The sequence below is a fragment of the Lycium ferocissimum genome, unplaced genomic scaffold (assembly GCF_029784015.1).
Source record: "Lycium ferocissimum isolate CSIRO_LF1 unplaced genomic scaffold, AGI_CSIRO_Lferr_CH_V1 ctg1277, whole genome shotgun sequence".
In the NCBI taxonomy this organism is placed as follows: Eukaryota; Viridiplantae; Streptophyta; class Magnoliopsida; order Solanales; family Solanaceae; genus Lycium; species Lycium ferocissimum.
This window is the reverse complement of record NW_026714518.1, coordinates 36,430-54,333: the sequence shown is the minus strand read 5'-3', so window position 1 is coordinate 54,333 and position 17,904 is coordinate 36,430. Positions and strand designations below refer to the sequence as shown.

General features: G+C 41.0%; 1 protein-coding gene across 1 annotated transcript; it reads right to left on the bottom strand.

Moving 5' to 3' along the window:
- Positions 1-13,397: 13,397 nt before the first annotated feature.
- On the bottom strand, positions 13,398-16,756 carry LOC132041990 (uncharacterized). The gene is made up of 4 exons (XM_059432653.1): positions 15,908-16,756; positions 15,469-15,815; positions 14,640-14,730; positions 13,398-13,511 (listed from the first exon to the last, which is right to left on the bottom strand). The coding sequence occupies exons 1-4, from the start codon at positions 16,754-16,756 to the stop codon at positions 13,398-13,400; spliced, it is 1,401 nt and encodes a 466-aa protein (XP_059288636.1).
- Between the last annotated feature and the right edge of the window lie 1,148 nt (positions 16,757-17,904).

Below are 17,904 nucleotides of genomic sequence, written 5' to 3'. Positions count from 1 at the left end.
TTAATTTCATCAATGGGGCTAAAATAGATGAAAATCCCTCTACGAATCTCCTATAATAACCTGCCAATCCCAGAAAACTACGAACTTTTGTGGGTGTCGTAGGCCTTGGCCAAGTCTTCACAGCCTCGATTTTCTGAGGGTCAACTCTAATGCCATCATCTGAAATAACATGACCCAAGAATGTCATAGAATTCAACCAAAACTCGCACTTTGAAAATTTTGCATACAATTCCCGAGTTCGAGAATTCCAAGAATAATACGTAAATGATCAGCATGCTCTGATTCTGTGCGAGAATACACTAGAATATCATCAATAAATACTATCACGAACAAATCCAAGAGAGGCCTGAATACATTATTCATTAAATTCATGAACACTGCTGGAGCATTAGTTAGCCCAAACGACATCACTCGGAATTCATAATGGCCATATCTTGTTCTGAAAGCTATCTTGGGAATATCTTCTTCTCTAACTCTCACTTGATGATAACCCAACCTCAAGTCTATCTTAGAGAACCACTTGGCACCTTGTAGTTGATCAAATAAATCATCAATTCTCGGAAGAGGATATCTATTCTTTATCGTCACCTTATTCAGCTGTCTATAATCAATGCACATTCGTAGGGAGCCATCTTTCTTTCTCACAAATAAGACTGGTGCTCCCCACGGTGATGAACTGGGCCTAATAAACCCCTTCTCAAGCAAATCTTTCAACTGCGCCTTTAACTCTTTCAATTCTGCCGATGCCATTCGATAAGGAGGAATAGAAATAGGCTTGGTATCCGGCGACACACCAATAGCGAAATCGATTTCTCTTTCTGGAGGAAGACCTGGGAGTTCATCTGGAAATACATTCGGGAATTCATTCACTACCGGAACGGATTGGAAAGTTGGCGACTCTGCTTCGGTGTCATGAACTCGAACTAAATGATAAATATAGCCCTAGGCTATCATCTTTCTTGCCTTAAGGTAAGAAATAAACCTACCTCTTGGAGTTGTCGTATTACCTTTCCATTCAAGCACGGGCTCTCCCGGAAATTGAAATCGAACAAATTTCAATCGGCAATCAACATTAGCATAGCATGAGGCCAACCAATCCATACCCATAATCACATCAAAATCTAGCATTTCCAGCTCAACTAAATCAGCTTTAGTTTGGCGGTCACATATCACAATCACACAATCTTTATATACTCGTCTAGCTATCACGGGATCACCAACCGGAGTAGATACCTCAAAAGGCTTAATTGGCTCGGGTTTCACCCTAATACGATTAGCAACATATGGAGTAATATATGATAATATGGAACCCGGATCTATCAATGCATACACATCATGGGAAAATACTGATAATGTACCTGTAACCACATCTGGGGATGACTCGAGATCACATCGTCCGGCCCAAGCATACAAGCGGGGCCGAGTAGCACCTGAAGTAGATGCTCCCCGGCCTCTACATCGGCCCGCCGGAATACGAGTCCGCCCTACGGACGCACCGATGAAGAACCGCCACCGATCCCGTAGGGTCGGGTCCCAACTCTATCTCTCATCGACGGGCAATCTCTCATCATGTGCCCCACCTCGACCACAAGTATAACAAGCGTCGAACCACCCCGCGGCACTATCCGAGTGTAATCTATCGCACCGATCGCATCGCGGCATGCGGAGGTCTCTTCTGGCTATAGTCTCCCCCAAACTGTGAACCTGAGGCCCTCGAACTTTGACCCTGTCCTGAACGGAAGGAGCGATCAAATCTCCTACCTATAAATCGGGGAGGTGCACTAGTCGCCGACTGGCCTGAGTATCGGGAATGTGTCTGCCTTGATCCCTCTCTATAATCATGGCCTGTGCCTATAGATCTGGCCCTTTTGCTTTGCCCTCTATCAATATCACGATCACCCCTTTGCGGAGGTTGTTGTCCTTCTAGATTTTGGGCATGAGCTTGAATGCGGGAAATGTCCATCCCATCTTGTAATGAAGCCGTTAAGCAATCTTTAAACAAATGTGGCCCTAAGCCACTCACAAATCTATGCACCCTATCGCCCATGTCGGCCACCATTGTCGGGGCATATCTAGCCAAAGAATTAAATTGAAGACTATATTCCCAGGCACTTATATTCCCTTGCTTCAAATTTAGGAACCTATCCGCCCTAGTTCAGCGAACCTCGGGTGCCAAATAATGGCGAATGAAAGTATCTACGAATTCTTGCCACACGGAAGGAGGCGCATTCTCTTGCCTCGATGCTATCCAATTATTATACCGCAAAACCGCCACGTCCCGGAGTCTATATGATGCCAACTCCACGGATTCGATCTCGGAAGCATGAATAATCCACAATGTTCTCAATATCTCATCAATGAAGCCTTGCGGGTCTTCATCCGGCTTTGACCCAACGAATTTCGGAGGATTTAAACTCATGAAGTCACGTGCTCTAGTACTAACTGATCGATCACTTGGGCCCACATTCTCGCCGCCGGCTCGGCGGCAACCAACTGTGTCAATAAATGAATGGCCTCGGTCACTTGTTACCCGAAGCAGCCGGTGGAGAAACTGGAGGCATAGGAGCTGGAGCTGAAGCCCCTTCTTGCTCTTCCGTAACAGGCGGAGTAGTGGAGGCATTAGATGGAGCCTCGTTATATGATTCATCCTCATCTACATTCATAGGCGGCTCTCTTTCTGCCCGCCTTTTTGTCGTAGTCTTGCTCTTCTGGGCGGCTTTAGCTTTTCCTTTTGGCGGCATTTCTGAAATCATAGCACACTTATTAAGGAGGATAAAAGCTTATGCACGGCTCTATCGCACGATCTCATAAGAAGAAAGATGGTCATTTTTTTCTAAATGCGCAGTAGCCTCTTGTTTATTAGCGTGGCGTGCAACACACCATAAACAAGACTCTACTAGACACGGCTCGTAGACACTTCCTAGGACTAAACTGCTCTGATACCACTTTTGTCACGACCCGGCTACGGGCCATGACGGGTATCCGGGCTAACCATCGAACACCACATATTCTGTTACTCATCTGCTCTCATTCATATCTTATGCCCATAATCATAGGAAACTATTGTCATTTGAAACACATTTACTTTTATAAACATAAGCCCTTTGGCTATCAAAATAACATATACATGCATATACATAAAGACTGTGAGACCATAGTACCCACACTGCGTATCTACGAGCCTCTACTAGAGTACTGGAAATATGGACGGGACAGGACCCCGTCATACCCAAAATATATGTACACAAAAATACTGTCTCAAAATAGCACCTCCCGGGAATAAAGGAGGGCTCTGTAAATCCACCGATACTCCTATAGATTTGCACCGTCTCCCTGTCTACCTGTGGGCATGAACACAGCGTCCAAAGAAAAGGGACGTCAGTACGAATATAGTACTGAGTGTGTAAGGCATAAGCAATAATGAAACATTAATGAAATAAGGAGGCATCGAATGAGGAGCAATCTGTGACTGACTGAATCATAAAAGAAATAATGCAAGCTGGCTTACTTTCATACTCATCATCATATCATATATGCATAAATGTATGAGCTGCCCGACCATGTAGGTACGGTGTAATAATCAATAACATTAGCATTAGAATGCGTCCAGGCCTCCCGCGTCCGGGGTACCATCTCATGCCGCCCACTAGTGGTGTCTGTCCATGCCATTTGGCTATGGTGTATAGCTGCCCGCCTTGGCGGTGACTGCCCGGCCATATAGGCGCGGTGTAATATCATCATATGCTCATCATGGTATGCTCATCATAATATATTTATCATAACTCGTCATAATTCACGCATAAAGACTCATAGACAATCATACTTTATCGGGGTGACATAAGGTCGTGAACCCCCGATTTCATTATAGAGTATTCATAAGCATTCTGCCTCACCTTGAAGGAACAAGCATAAGGTGAGTGTATATAATGATCAACATCAATGGATGATGGATAGCTTCATTAGCTTTATAGGAACATCATATCATATACTATAGCATCTCTAGACTTAAGCTTGTCATTATCATTATCATACTCGTAGCATATCTCTTAGCTCATATGGCTATTCATGAACAAGGACTCATAGTTCTCTTGAAGATGGGACATTCATAAGAAAGGAGGAAATTCATGCCATAGGATTCATGCCTTAGAAAGAAAGGGCGAGCCTCACATACTTGTGTCATTTAACTATTGTATCGCTTGCTCGTTCTCCTTTAATGCACTTGTCTATACCTTCAAGACAATTCATATCGACATTATCTAAGCAATCATGAGAACGGGCTTACTAAAGCTAGAGGAAATTGGGCAGAATTTCCTTTGTTTATACTACTTTACTCCATATTCCATATCAACTCCCAACATTCATAACAACAATCACAATATCATAAACAATAAGCATCATTTGATTACATTGCCCACATTTCACAAATTCACTCCAATTCTCCATAATCATGACCAAAGTCCATTATTGCATTTTTTATTATACAATACTTATTCCATGTTCTAAATGTCATTTATAACGTATTTATAATCTTAACATATCCATTTTCATGATTCAATCCAACTACTACTCAATAATGACACTATTCACACATTTATGACCCATTTTCTATACTCTTCCACAATCCGAGTGTTTCAACCTACCAATACTTCAAACAACATGGAAAGTTCATGAAACTCACCTTAGATGATGGAGGAATAAGCCTTGAATGGTAATACACCTCTTGCACCAAAACCCTATTTCACCTCTCTTGGGATTTTTTGGTTTGAATGACTTTAATGGGTTTCATACACTTGATTCTCTTCAATTCTTGTTGTTGATCTTTGATTTCCTTTGTTTTCTTATGGTTGAAGTGTTTGGATTGTTCTAGAGGCTTATTGAGTTGTGGAGATGGAAAATGAAATGAAGAGAGGTCCTTATATTAATCCCAATCCTGTCCCGACCAAGATCTACGGACCAACATACGGTCCGTATGTTTTCTACTGGCTGTATGTCTGGCCGTAGATCTGGTCCAGTGAATTATTCCATACTGGGTTGAACCTACGGTTGGACATACGGTCCATAGATTTTATACGGCCAGTATGTCTGGTCGTATGTTTGCCCAGTTTTCCGAGACTTGTTCTCGTCGACTCGTTTGATCTCCGATCCTTATGGAACCTTCTTAACACTTGTCTAACATCTCAATACCAATCTAATGGACATTATAACTCTTCCTCAAAGCATCATTAAAACATTATTAACTCGATACTCGTAACCCATGTCCGACACACGACATATGACTTGCTTTCCTTAACGACTTGCTTTCCTTAACTTAAATGTCTTGGGAAATCTTAGTTAGGACCCTCAAATGCTATTTCTTACTCGTCAAAACATCGTATACATTATAACCTTCGATGGCCTATTCACTGTACGCTAACGGGGAATTTCCCAAGGTGTAACATTAACCAAGGACAACCATCCCTACATGTGCCCTCACCCTTGAAGGCTCATTGACAAACTTATCTAATTGAATATGCTTCTGAAGTGAATATGTAGTCACAGCATCTCTAAACTCATTAACACTCTGAAAAATCATACCAAGCTGCCATACTACCTTCTTACATATAGGGTCACACCTTATGTATTTACTTTCCCTTCTAGGTTTCAAGGTTACCCCCTCCTCAAAGATCATCCTCATCAGATGCACAACTATATGCATCAGAACTAAAGTAAAAGGGTTCATCACCACCTACCCTTTCTTCCAAATCTCTTTTATTAGGTTCTGTTTCATCAAATCCTATATATTGTTCAACTTCACCTAAAGGTACATCATCAAGGTTAGGTTTCCCTTTTTTCTCTCTTCTAGTCCTTCTCTTATAAGCCCTCCTTTTAGCCCTAAATGTTCTAATTTCCTCATGTGCATCAGATCCATCATCACCATCTGGACCATAAAATACTACCACATGGTCTGATTCTACATCAGATTCAACATCTGATTCAACATCAGAATCTGTTGATTGAGAGTCAACATGGTCACTACTTACTTGCTTTGCATTTTCACCATCTGTAGGTTCAGTTTGTTTGGGTGAATTTTCAGCAGCTTTTGTTTATGGAGTTAAAGAATTAGTGGGAAATTGAGAGGGTGAAGTAGTAGTTGCTGCAGTTTCAAGTGATGTATTTTCAGTGGCTGGGTTCTCATTAGGGTTGCTTTGAGAAACATTTGGTTCACATTGGATACCCTCACCAACTTTATTAAAAGCATCACTTTTTGTTTGGTTGTTACGACCAATATATTCCAAAGGCAATAGGGGGTACATCTGGTTCAACTACCATGTGGCAGACATAAATCTCCACAATGTCCCCATCTTTCAAACTTAGGGAAAGGTCAAAAATATCCTTGTCAGTAAGTCCATCTACAAGAATGTCACTATTAGGGGACTTCACCTTAAAACCACAACTTGGACTATATCCTAATTCCTTTATGTAGTCCCTAAGCACAAAATATGACAACCTATCAACATCAACATCTAAGAATTCTGTACAATTACCACCCTCATGTCTTGGTACACCACTACTTAAATCAAATACCTCACCATAAAACCATCTCAACGTAACATAAATAAAATAAGCCATACCTGAAAGTTACAAAGCAGCAATACTTAACAAAACCCTTAAATTACAAAGCAACAAAATTTCTCACCAACAAGCAACATCAAAGGGAAACATATGATTTTTAACAAAATCAGTAGCAAAAGTTACTCATTCATTTACCTCATTCTACTAAAAAACCCTAGATTTACAAACACCCGATTCAAAACCCTAGAATGCAAGCAAAGAATTAAATGTGTCAAAAACCTAACAACCAAACTGTATCAGTAGAGAAATACACTACAAAATACACAAAATGAAAAAATCTAAACCTGCAAAATCACGAATGATAGCCTTCTTCAGCAAAACAAACTTCACCAAACTTGAGAATGCAAAAATGACCCTAGAAATCACTAAGTATTACGTGAATTAATGTATGTGGTGGAACATCGGTTGAACATTATCAAGGTAAACAGTGCAAATGCAGTGAAAATCGATGAGAGAGAGAGAGGGGAGTGGAAATGAATTTTGTTTATGTTTAAGGGGGTGAAATGAAAAGGGAGTTAAAAAATAATGCTGATTTGGAAATTTAAAAGGCGCGTGTACAACACGTAAGTTAAAAAATTGGGGGTCACTAAAAATCAGCGCTAAAAGGTCACTAAAATACTGAAAAATTAAGACTGGGGGGTAATAGCTCTCCCACAAAGGTTGGATGCGTCATAATTAATCCGACTATACGTTGGGGGGGGGGGGGGGTTATGTATTTTCCCATCACCTTTCATGGATTATCATTGAGGTTTTGATGTATCTTCTCTCTTGATGATATGGAAAGGTTTTTGTGTATTGTAGAACCTTCAAGAAATCTCTATAAATGTGGGGAAATAAGTTTGGCAGGTTAATATGAAAATGGAATCTTTTGCAATTTAAAAAGGTGCCAAAGTCGCCCCCCCCCCCCAAATCAATTTGCGGTGGAGATGCGGCGTAGCATATTGGATATGCGACCGCATCTCCCCTCCTTTCCATAGGGAGGAGGTTGGGCAGTGACTCCAGCAATTTGGGTGAGTTTTCTTCCAATATGTGTTATATCCCGCATTTTTGTGTGTTCGGGTAATTCAAGATAATCGCGGGAAGATATTAAGCAAGGCCATATTTTATTTTGTTTGGCATATGAGTTGCTTATGAAGAATTTAGAAGCGGAATTATTAAGAAAGGCTAGGGGAAAAAAGGTAAATTCGCAATACGACTCGTGGACATGTGGAGGAAGGCGAAGGGTAAATTTGAAATTTGGAAAAAATAATTTTCATGAAGTGCAAAACAAAAAAAAAATGGGCTTGACCATTGGGCCATGTTTGGCCGTCCAATGATAGTGGGCCTAAGCCCACATAAAAGTTTAATGAGCCATAATAAAAGATGACTAAGTCATCTTATTTCATTTAACTTTCTAGAAATTTCAAGAAAACAAAGAACAAGAAAAAGAAGGAGAAAAACCTATAGGCCATTCGGCCATAGCAATACCAACAAGAACCTTGGCAAAAATTTTCTTCAAAAATTATTTTCTACCAATTGAAGGGTTCCTAGCAAGGTGGAGTGGCCCTTGGAACAAGAAAGATCCATATTCTTGCAAGTTATAAGTCTTAGCTAAGTGAGAAACCAAGGAAGAAGGTAAGAATTCATTCTTCTATTTTTTATATGTTATGGATGTTGGTGTAGGTGTAGTATGTGAAAATGGATGGAATTTATGAAAATATGAATGAAATTCATGGAAGATTAAAAAAAAAAACATGTTGTGGCCGTGAGTTGTATAGTGTGTGTGTGGCCGTGGATATGCATGGTAGTGTGGCCGTGTGGTTGTGGTGTGGTGTGGAAGAAAATGAATCAATTTTATTTAATGCATTGGTTGTTGTTGTGTGGATTCTATATTGCTAATGAATGTTTAATGACCTTAGTGAAATGGTTGTAGTTGGAGGCTTGTTGTGAAAATTTATGTAAATGGAATGTGATGTTCTTGCATGAATGGAATATAATGTTGATAATCTGATGTTGTTAATGTGTAAATTATTAAGTTGATATGATTCTCATTGAGGTTGGAAGGTCTTGAAGGAAGTAGTATATTGATTGAATTGTTAGAATGTACTTTGGGTTGGTTATTGAAATTGTTAGTATGGTTGTTGACATTGTTGTTGATAATTTGGCCGGGTTGAATTCGGGATTGTCGTCGATTGAAATTGGCCAAGTTGAACTTGGTGGGATGGAGTATTTACAGGGGAAGTGATGCCGAAATTTCGGTAGACAAGTGTTTCTTTAAGATTCAGTTTCTAAATGCTCTAATTAATGTTTGGTAAATGTGACCAATTGTAGATTTTGGAGAATTTGGAACTTGAATTTGGAGTAGCGTAAGAGGCGGAAAAGGTATGTAAGGCTTCACCTTTCCTTCTTTTGGCATGTCTTAGACGTATTAGGTTTGGATATGGGCCTCGGGGACGATTCTATTCCTAGAAATCTAAGTTTGAATTTGACCCTTTTTCATTCAGTAGAATTGAATCAAATACTTTATGAATAGTTGGAAGAATTGCCTAAACATCTAGAACTTGCACAGATAGGACCCGACTACCTCAAAACTCTCACAAGTGACGTCATGAAATGTAACGTACGTAAATTGTGTACACCACCTCATTTGACCCGAGGTGGGCCCATTGTTCCCGGATTTTTTTCTTATTGTTCCGTTCGACTTATTTTGGAGTAGAATCCAAAGGAAACTTTTGGTTATCGTTCCGACGTTAAGATTCTATAAATGTTTCCATATCTCTTTGATCTCCAAAGTTAGATGTTATGGATTCGACACTATAAGTTCGTAATTACTTCCATATTTTCCTTGTCTCCAATAGTTAGAAGTCTAGGGTCCCAAGACATGATATCCTTTATAATAACCCGGAATGGTTTCCAAAATGTCTATATTTTTCCAAAGCAAGGTGTATGAATTTGTAAACTACTATGACTACGATAATGACTATGCTCTTGTAATGATAATGATGAAGTTAAAGAAAGAGAATGTTTAGGACGATTATGGCAAGAATGATTGTGTGTCTAAAAGTCTTAAGTTAAGGATTTAATATGAGTAAGTACTTTATAAGGCTTATGATCTTATTTTACGTCTTCTCTTGATACCATTCTTTATTAATAGTCTCGCCTTATAATACTAGTCCTTTCAAGGTGAGACATGATGATTTTGGTTACTTCATAATATAATCGGAGGTTACCGACCTTACGTCACTCCGATAAGGTTATAGCTTTTGATTGGACTCTTATGCATGCTTATGTTGTGATAGCTACACCGTGCCTACATGGCCGGGCATGTCACCGCTAAGGCGGGCAGCTATTGGATGATTACACCGCGCCTAGATGGTCGGGCATGTCACCGCTAAGGCGGGCTTCTATGTTTACACCGAGCCTAGAGGGCCGGGCACGATCACCACTAGTGGGCGGCACAAGATGATTACCCCGGACGCGGGCTAATGATGTTATGTGATTCAGACAGGTTATAATGCTATATGATTCAGACAGGTTATGATGTTATATGATTCAGACAGGTTATGATGTTATATGATTCAGGCAGGTTATGTATGTATATGTAAAGGTAGAAGTAAGCATGCATGATTCCGCCTTATGAGGCAGGCAGTTATAGTCATATCTTATTTGGATTTCTCATACTGTCTTACTATGTTATTGTTCATGTTCTGTTCACATTATCATATCATGATTCATGCCTTGCATACTCAGTACATTTCTCGTACTGACGTCCCTTTTGTGGACGCTGCGTTTTCATGCCGCGTGTACACAAAGTTGACAAGTTTGATTCCTAGAGCTTCCTGCAACATATATTGGAAGTGCTCCAGCTTGTTCCTGAGTCTACTAGTGGTACTACTTTTTGTGTACATGCACGGGCACGGCGATCTCGCCCTTCTTGTTATCATATGTATTTTGTTTAGAGGCTCGTAGACAGATATGTACAAGATATTACATAATCTTGTTTGTCCCCGTCGTTGTATATTAAGTTAGTGAAGCTATTGATAAATGTTTATGATAATGCTAATGCTATAAATGATCATATTAACTAGAAAAAAAAATAACGGTAATCATTTACACGGCCCACTTAGTAATAAGAGTATGATACGAGATAAGAGGTGCTCGGTACAAGTATCGGGTACCCGTCGCGGCCCCTAGTTGGGTCGTGACAATATGCGGCTCAGAATACAGAGTATGCTGCCGCATATTGCTCATTTTTCCCCGGTTTCGCGAAAATGCGTTCTTTTCAATTCGTTTGACCTCCAATCCTTATAGAACCTTCTTGGAACTTGTATAAAACTTCATTAATCATGTAAGGGGACCTATATCTGCCCCTAAAGTTAATTCTATGAAATGTATAACTGAAATTATCCTAAATCTTCCCAAAACATGACTCAATTTCCAATCTTTCAACAAACTTACTTCTACCGCTTCTTATGACTCTGAAACCTCAAGGTACATTCTTAGAATTGTTAGATGCCCTCCTTATCCTCATAAGGGCTTCATGTCCACTTTGATCTTACATTAACTTACTCATAATGCAAACGACATAAAATTTCCAAGGTGTAACAACTTCATTCATGATTCAATGATCTTGTCTAAGACAGACATCAGAACTCCCGGTTTCAACTGTTTCACGAAATTTCCCTTCCCTTTTATCCAATGATGGAATTTCACAAGATTATACGATGATATGCAGCAAACATATACCGCCACAGGTCCACAGAGGTGCCCTGGTACCTTTTATGTGGAGGACAAATATTGAGTACCAAACAGTGTCTGGTTCTCCTTGACCCTCTCCAAGATACCTTTTGAAAAGGCCCTTCTGTGTACTTGTGTGATTCTCATTATGCTTCACAAGTTCCCATATTTATGTAAAATCATACCATTTGGTCATTCCCAATTAAATACTTAAACAAAATTAGAGTAAGTAAGGCTTCCAGCTAACTTATTGCTAATCTTTGGCCTTTGGATTATTTCAATCTTACAAATCTATCTTAAGATTGCTATAGGTTTTAGGGTGTCCCAGATTTCGTGCAAATCATATCATAACAATGTACTCAGGTGGAATTACTAAACGTGATAGTCAAGTATACAAGCAGGATATCTTCAATGATGCAATAGGTCAGACATCTTAAACAATAGCATTACATCATGTGATCAAGTTATCAGGATCCAGGCCACAGTTCATATTACTCATAATATGGCCATGGCAGACAAGCTAATCAACATACAAAGGTGAGAGGGTAGAGTTCTTAAGATTTCATTAAGTAGGCATGCACAAAGGGTAATTCAATATGAATTACAGCCTCATATTTTCTTAGACAAGCAGGATAGGCATGTTTTCACTCAAAGGACTAGCAAATACCAGTAGTTCCTAAGTTCAAACTAAGCTTCAAAAGGCAGTATCATGCTACAAGTTCATAGAGTGTATTTGAAATATATACCATTACATAGAAATAGGTTAAGCCTAAACACAGAGAGGAAAAGAGATTTTTTTTGCACATACTGGATACTTAAAACTTTAATAATCAATCATAGAACCTCCAAACATACATATACCAGACCCGTAGTGCTACTTCCAAACCCTTGTTCTTGCAGTACTTTTATCATAAATTTACAAAGAGACAAAAGATTACACATAGTAGTTAATCATGCAAATGTCCACATCATGCTTCATAAAAGTGAAATATTTTGATTTAAAAACCAGAGGGCAGTATGCAGTATTCAAGATATGCAAGCATTCAAGTTTAAATCACCTACAGATCCCTGGTCTCTAGGAATCAAGTCACATGTAGTTTGACTCGCTGGGGAAGAGTATATCCCTTATGCGGGAATACCTTCGGGTTTCCCAGTGTGCATCCGACCGGTCACAATTTTAGTAAACAAAATAAAAACAGACAAAATTATGGCTGAGTCTGAGATCGGATGGCTTTCAAATCCTAGTCAGAGAGCTTGACTCTCATGGGCACTTTATCTTGACCAGCTGCGTAAGAAAAAGTTCTACGTTTGCTTCGCAATTGTCCGGATCTGATTTTTGAGACTTGACAATATTGCGGATATTCTTTGTGGAATTTTAGATGAATGGCCCTCTCAGCTATTTGCATGAATGACCCTCTCGGTAGTTTGATATAAATGGCCTGCTAGACAATTTGTATAAATGGCCCTCTCGATAATTTGATGACCCTTTTGGCTATTTGAATGAATGGCCCTCTCGGCTATTTATATGAATGGACCTCTCAAAAATTTGTATGAATGGCACTCTTGGTAGTTTGATATGAATGGCCCTCTCAGCAATTTATATGAATGGCCCTCTCGGTAGTTTGTATGAATGGCCCTCTCAGCAATTTTATATGAATAGCCCTCTCGACAGTTTGATATGAATGGCCCACTCAGAAAATTAAATAAATGAATGGCCCTATCAGCATGTAGATGACCTTCTCGAATATGGCCCTTGCAGCTTGATGATCTTTCTTTTGTCCATTGTATTGGCTGTTAACCCTTATGGTCGGATATGCCCTTCCATCCTTGCCATGACCCTTTTGGTCGTATGTATCTTTGTGCTCATTCATTGTGACCCTCTTGGTCTGATATATCTTTGTCATTCGCTCTTTGTGTGACCCTTTTGGTCAGATTTGTCTTTATGCTCATTCATTCTTTGCATGACCCTTTTGGTCAGCTGTGTCTTTGTCGTTCATTCTTTTCGTGACCCTCGTGGTCGGATATGCTTTTGTCCATTTGTTTTGTGACCCTCGTGGTCAGATGTGTCTTTATCGCCCATTCTCTGCTGTGACCTCCTGGTACTTTGCCTCATGGCTGAGTTTGCTTTTCGCCTTTGCTGTGAGTAAGCCGGTTGATGACGTGCCTACTGTCCTATTAAAAACCTGCATCCACAAAAAAATTATGAGTTTCCTAAGAGGCCAATTAGCATCATTGTCCTCCCGTCCGGTGTCTCCTCTTGATGCTCCTTTGAACCCTCTTGGGCTCGGTATTTCGAGAGATGTTTTGGGATGTACTTATACTAATTTTAAAATTTAAAGTAAAGTTTGTAAAATGCATTGTTTTCCTTTTTAGAAATGTTTTATTTCATTTTGTGTCACGACGTGTGTTTTCTTCGAACGAGGTCTTCCGATTCTTCCTGGAGATGCGATTGTTGAGTTCTGACTGGTAGAATTTTTGAGATCTTTCTCAAAAATTCTGCCCCAGTTTTGGGTCTTGCTCTGATCTACTCTTGTATTGTCTTATCATGCAGGAATTTTTTAGGTGAACCTTAAAAATTCTGTCCCAATGTATGGCTTTGCTTTGCCCTCTTCTTTATTGATTTCTGATAGGAAATTTTGAGGTTTCCTAAAAAATTTCGCCCCGAAGTGTAGGGCCGATGTTTCTTCTTGTGCCGACCTTATAGCTTGATCTTGTTGATTTCTCTTGATTTATCTCTTGAGGTTTCCTAAGGGTTTCTTAGGTTTTTCTTTTATGACGACCGAGCTCGAAAGCGCCTACGTATCCTGTCGCAGCAGGAATTCAGGTCGAACGTAGTTCAAAATAAAATAACTGAGTTTTGGTTTTACTAATAATGTGACCGGGTCCGATATGGACTGCCTACGTATCCCACTGTGGGGAAGTCAGGTCATTGCGTAGTTCATTACATAGATGATTTGTTTTTTCCTATTCTATTACAAAATATGATTACAAGCAAAAGATACGATTACAAGGAAATGATAATGCAATTACAAGCAAATAGAATCCTAAACATAGTATCTCTTGAGTGCGTCTGCATTGATAGCTTTGGGCCACTCTTGTCCGTCCATCTCGGCTAGGACTACGGCTCCTCCTGAGAGTACTTTCCTGACCATGTATGGCCCTTGCCAGTTTGGCGCAAATTTTCCTTTGTATTCTTCTTGGTGGGGGAAGACTCGCTTGAGCACGAGTTGTCCAATTTGGAAAAGTCGGGCTCTGACCCGCTTGTTGAAGGCTCGAGACATTCTTTGTCTGTACAGCTGTCCGTGGCATACCGCCACCATTCTCTTTTCATCTATCATGGCCAGTTGCTCGTAGCGATTTCTGACCCATTCTGCATCATTTAGCTCTGCCTCTTGGATGATCCTGAGTGAAAAGATCTCCACTTATGCGGGTATGACCGCTTTTGTACCATAGACAAGGAGGTATGGGGTTGCCCCGGTGGAAGTTTGGGTTGTCGTTCTGTACCCCAACAAAGCATAAGGCAACTGCTCGTGCCAATTCTTGTAGTTGTCGATCATTTTTCTCAAGATTCTTTTGATGTTCTTGTTGGCAGCCTCTACGGCTCCATTCATCTGTGGCCGGTAGGCGGTAGAGTTTCTGTGGGTGATCTTGAATTGTTCATAGATGTCCTTCATCAAATGGCTATTCAGATTGGCACCATTGTCTGTGATGATGGATTCCGGTACACCGAAACGACATATCAGATTGTTTTTGACAAAGTCAGCCACGACTTTCTTGGTCACTGATTTGTGTGAAGTTGCTTCCACCCATTTAGTGAAGTAGTCGATGGCGACTAAAATAAAACGATGTCCATTGGAGGCTGGAGGCTCGATGGGTCCTATGACGTCCATTCCCCATGCCACGAATGGCCAAGGCGAGCTCATCGCATGTAACTCTGTGGGGGGAACCTTGATCAGATCTCCGTGTATCTGACACTGATGGCACTTTTGCACGAATTTACAGGAGTCATGCTCCATGGTCATCCAATAGTATCCTGTCCTCAAGATTTTCTTAGCGAGGATGAATCCATTCATGTGGGGTCCGCATGCCCCTGCGTGCACCTCTTTCAGCAGTTTCGTAGCCTCTTCGGCGTCCACGCACCTGAGTAACCCAAGGTCAGGTGTCCTTTTGTACAACACTTCTTTGTTCAAGAAGAACCCATTAGCCAACCTCCTGATGGTCTTCTTCTGATTTGCTGAACTCTCTGGGGGGTACTCTCCTTTCTCCAGGTATGCCTTGATGTCGGCATACCATGGTTGGCCATCCGGCTCGGCCTCGACATGGGCGCAGTGAGCCTGTTCTTCTCTCAGTGTGATCTCTAGTGGATCAATGTGAGTACTCTCAGGGTGCTGGATCATGGAGGCTATCGTAGCCAATGCGTCTGCAAACTCATTTTGAGCCCTCAAAGTATGCCTGAAGTCGATACTCTTGAATCTCCCGCACAACCTCTGTACTAGATTCACATATGGGAGTATCTTATCATTTTTGGTTGCCCAATTTCCTTTCACTTGATTTATGAGCAAATCGAGTCCCCGATTACCAACAACTCTTGTATGTTCATGTCCAATGCCATCCTGAGGCCGAGGATACACGCTTCATATTCCGCCATGTTGTTGGTACATCTGAAGTTGAGCTTTGCGGCCATCGGATAGTGTTGTCCTGTTTCTGATATTAACACTGCCCCGATGCCTGATCCTTTGTAATTGACTGCTCCATCGAAGAACAGTCTCCAACCTGAGTATGGTTCTGCCACCTCTTCTTCCATAGCCATCACTTCCTCATCTGGGAAGAAAGTCCGTAATGGTTCAAGTTTGTCATCGACGGGACTTTCTGCCAGCAAGTCAGCTAGGGCTTGTCCTTTGATTGCCTTTTGTGCTACGTATACGATGTCGAATTCGCTTAGTAGCATCTGCCATTTAGCCAATTTTCCTACGGGCATCGGTTGTCGAAAAATATATCTCAATGGATCCATTCTGGATATGAGGTGAGTAGTGAACACCGATAGGTAGTGCCTCAGCTTTTGAGCAATCCAGGTCAGAGCACAACAGGTTTTCTCTACGAGCGTATACCGTGCCTCGCAGGATGTGAACTTCTTGCTCAAATAGTAGATGGCATGTTCCTTTTTTCCCTCTTCATCATGCTGGGCGAGCATGCACCCGAAAGCATTTTCTGATACCGACAGGTACAGTAACAGAGGACTCCCTTGCCTGGGTGGCACTAGGACGGGAGGATTGGAAAGATATCTCTTGATTTTGTCAAATGCCTCTTGGCATTCTTCCGTCCAATTTGTGGGAGCGTCTTTCTTGAGCAATTTAAGGATTGGCTCCACAATCACAGTTGACTGGGCTATGAACCGCCCAATGTAGTTTAACCTTCCCAAGAAGCTCATGACTTCTTTCTTGGTCTTGGGAGGTGGTAACTCTGATTGCTTTGATCTTGGTAGGGTCCAATTCGATGCCCCTACGGCTGACTATGAATCCTTGTAACTTACCCGCTAGCACTCCAAATGCACAATTTGCTAGGTTTAGCTTTAGATTGAACTTGCAATGTCTATCAAAAAACTTGCGCAAGTGTGTGGTATGCTCTCAACGTTTTTTTTTATTTTATGATGACATCGTCCACATAGACTTCAATCTCTCGATGCATCATATCGTGGAACAGGGTAGTCATAGCTCTCATGTATGTAGCGCCGGCATTTTTGAGGCCGAACGGCATTACCCTATAATGGTAGACTCCCCAAGGGGTGATGAAGGTTTTTTTCTGCATCTTCTTCGCTCATGAGTATTTGATGGTACCCGGTGAAACAATCCACGAATGACTGCAGCTCGTGCTTGGCGCAGTTGTCTATTAGAATGTGGATGTTTGGGAGAGGAAAGTTGTCTTTTGGACTGGCCCGGTTGAGATCTCGGTAGTCCACACAGATTCGAATCTTTCCATCCTTCTTGGGTACTGGCACTATGTTGGCCACCCAGGTGGGGTAGGATGTTACCTCCACTATTCTAGACTTGATCTGTTTCTCTACTTCGTCCTTTATCCTGATACTCATGTCTTGCTTAAATGTTCGCGTGTTTTGTTTGATCGGGGCAAAACCCTCCTTGATGGGTAATATATGGGCCACTATTTCAGTGCTCAACCCTGGCATATCTGCGTATGACCAGGCGAAGACATCCACATATTCCTTCAATAGAGCTATGAGCTCTTCTTTCTGTGGTGCTCCCAAGTGAGCACTGATTCGTGTCTCTTTGACATCCTCTTCGTCACCGAGGTTGATCACCTCAGTTTCGTCCATATTTGGCTTCTTCTTATCTTCTAATTCTTCCAACTCTTCTACCAGTCCCTCTGGCATCATTGTCGCTTCGTCGTACTCCTCGTATTCCTGCTGACTATTTTCCTCGTTCGTTTCACGACACGTCATGACATTTTCGGTTGTTTTATTATGGTTACTACTGAAAAGGCGAGGCAAAGTAAAGTTAGGTTTATTATTGTTCATTATGCGTGGTTAGTTAGAAAACTTTTATTATTATTATCTGATAAGGA

What these genes read in the sequence shown, in the direction of transcription:
- LOC132041990 (XM_059432653.1), bottom strand. Translation starts at nt 16,756, where the DNA reads ATGAGCTTCTTGGGAAGGTTAAACTACATTGGGCGGTTCATAGCCCAG. An exon ending in TGAACATACAAGAGTTGTTG is followed by an intron (nt 15,816 to 15,907) that starts GTAATCGGGGAC and finishes AATCTAGTACAG; the next exon opens with AGGTTGTGCGGGAGATTCAA. An exon ending in CCTGACCTTGGGTTACTCAG is followed by an intron (nt 14,731 to 15,468) that starts GTGCGTGGACGC and finishes CTTTTCACTCAG; the next exon opens with GATCATCCAAGAGGCAGAGC.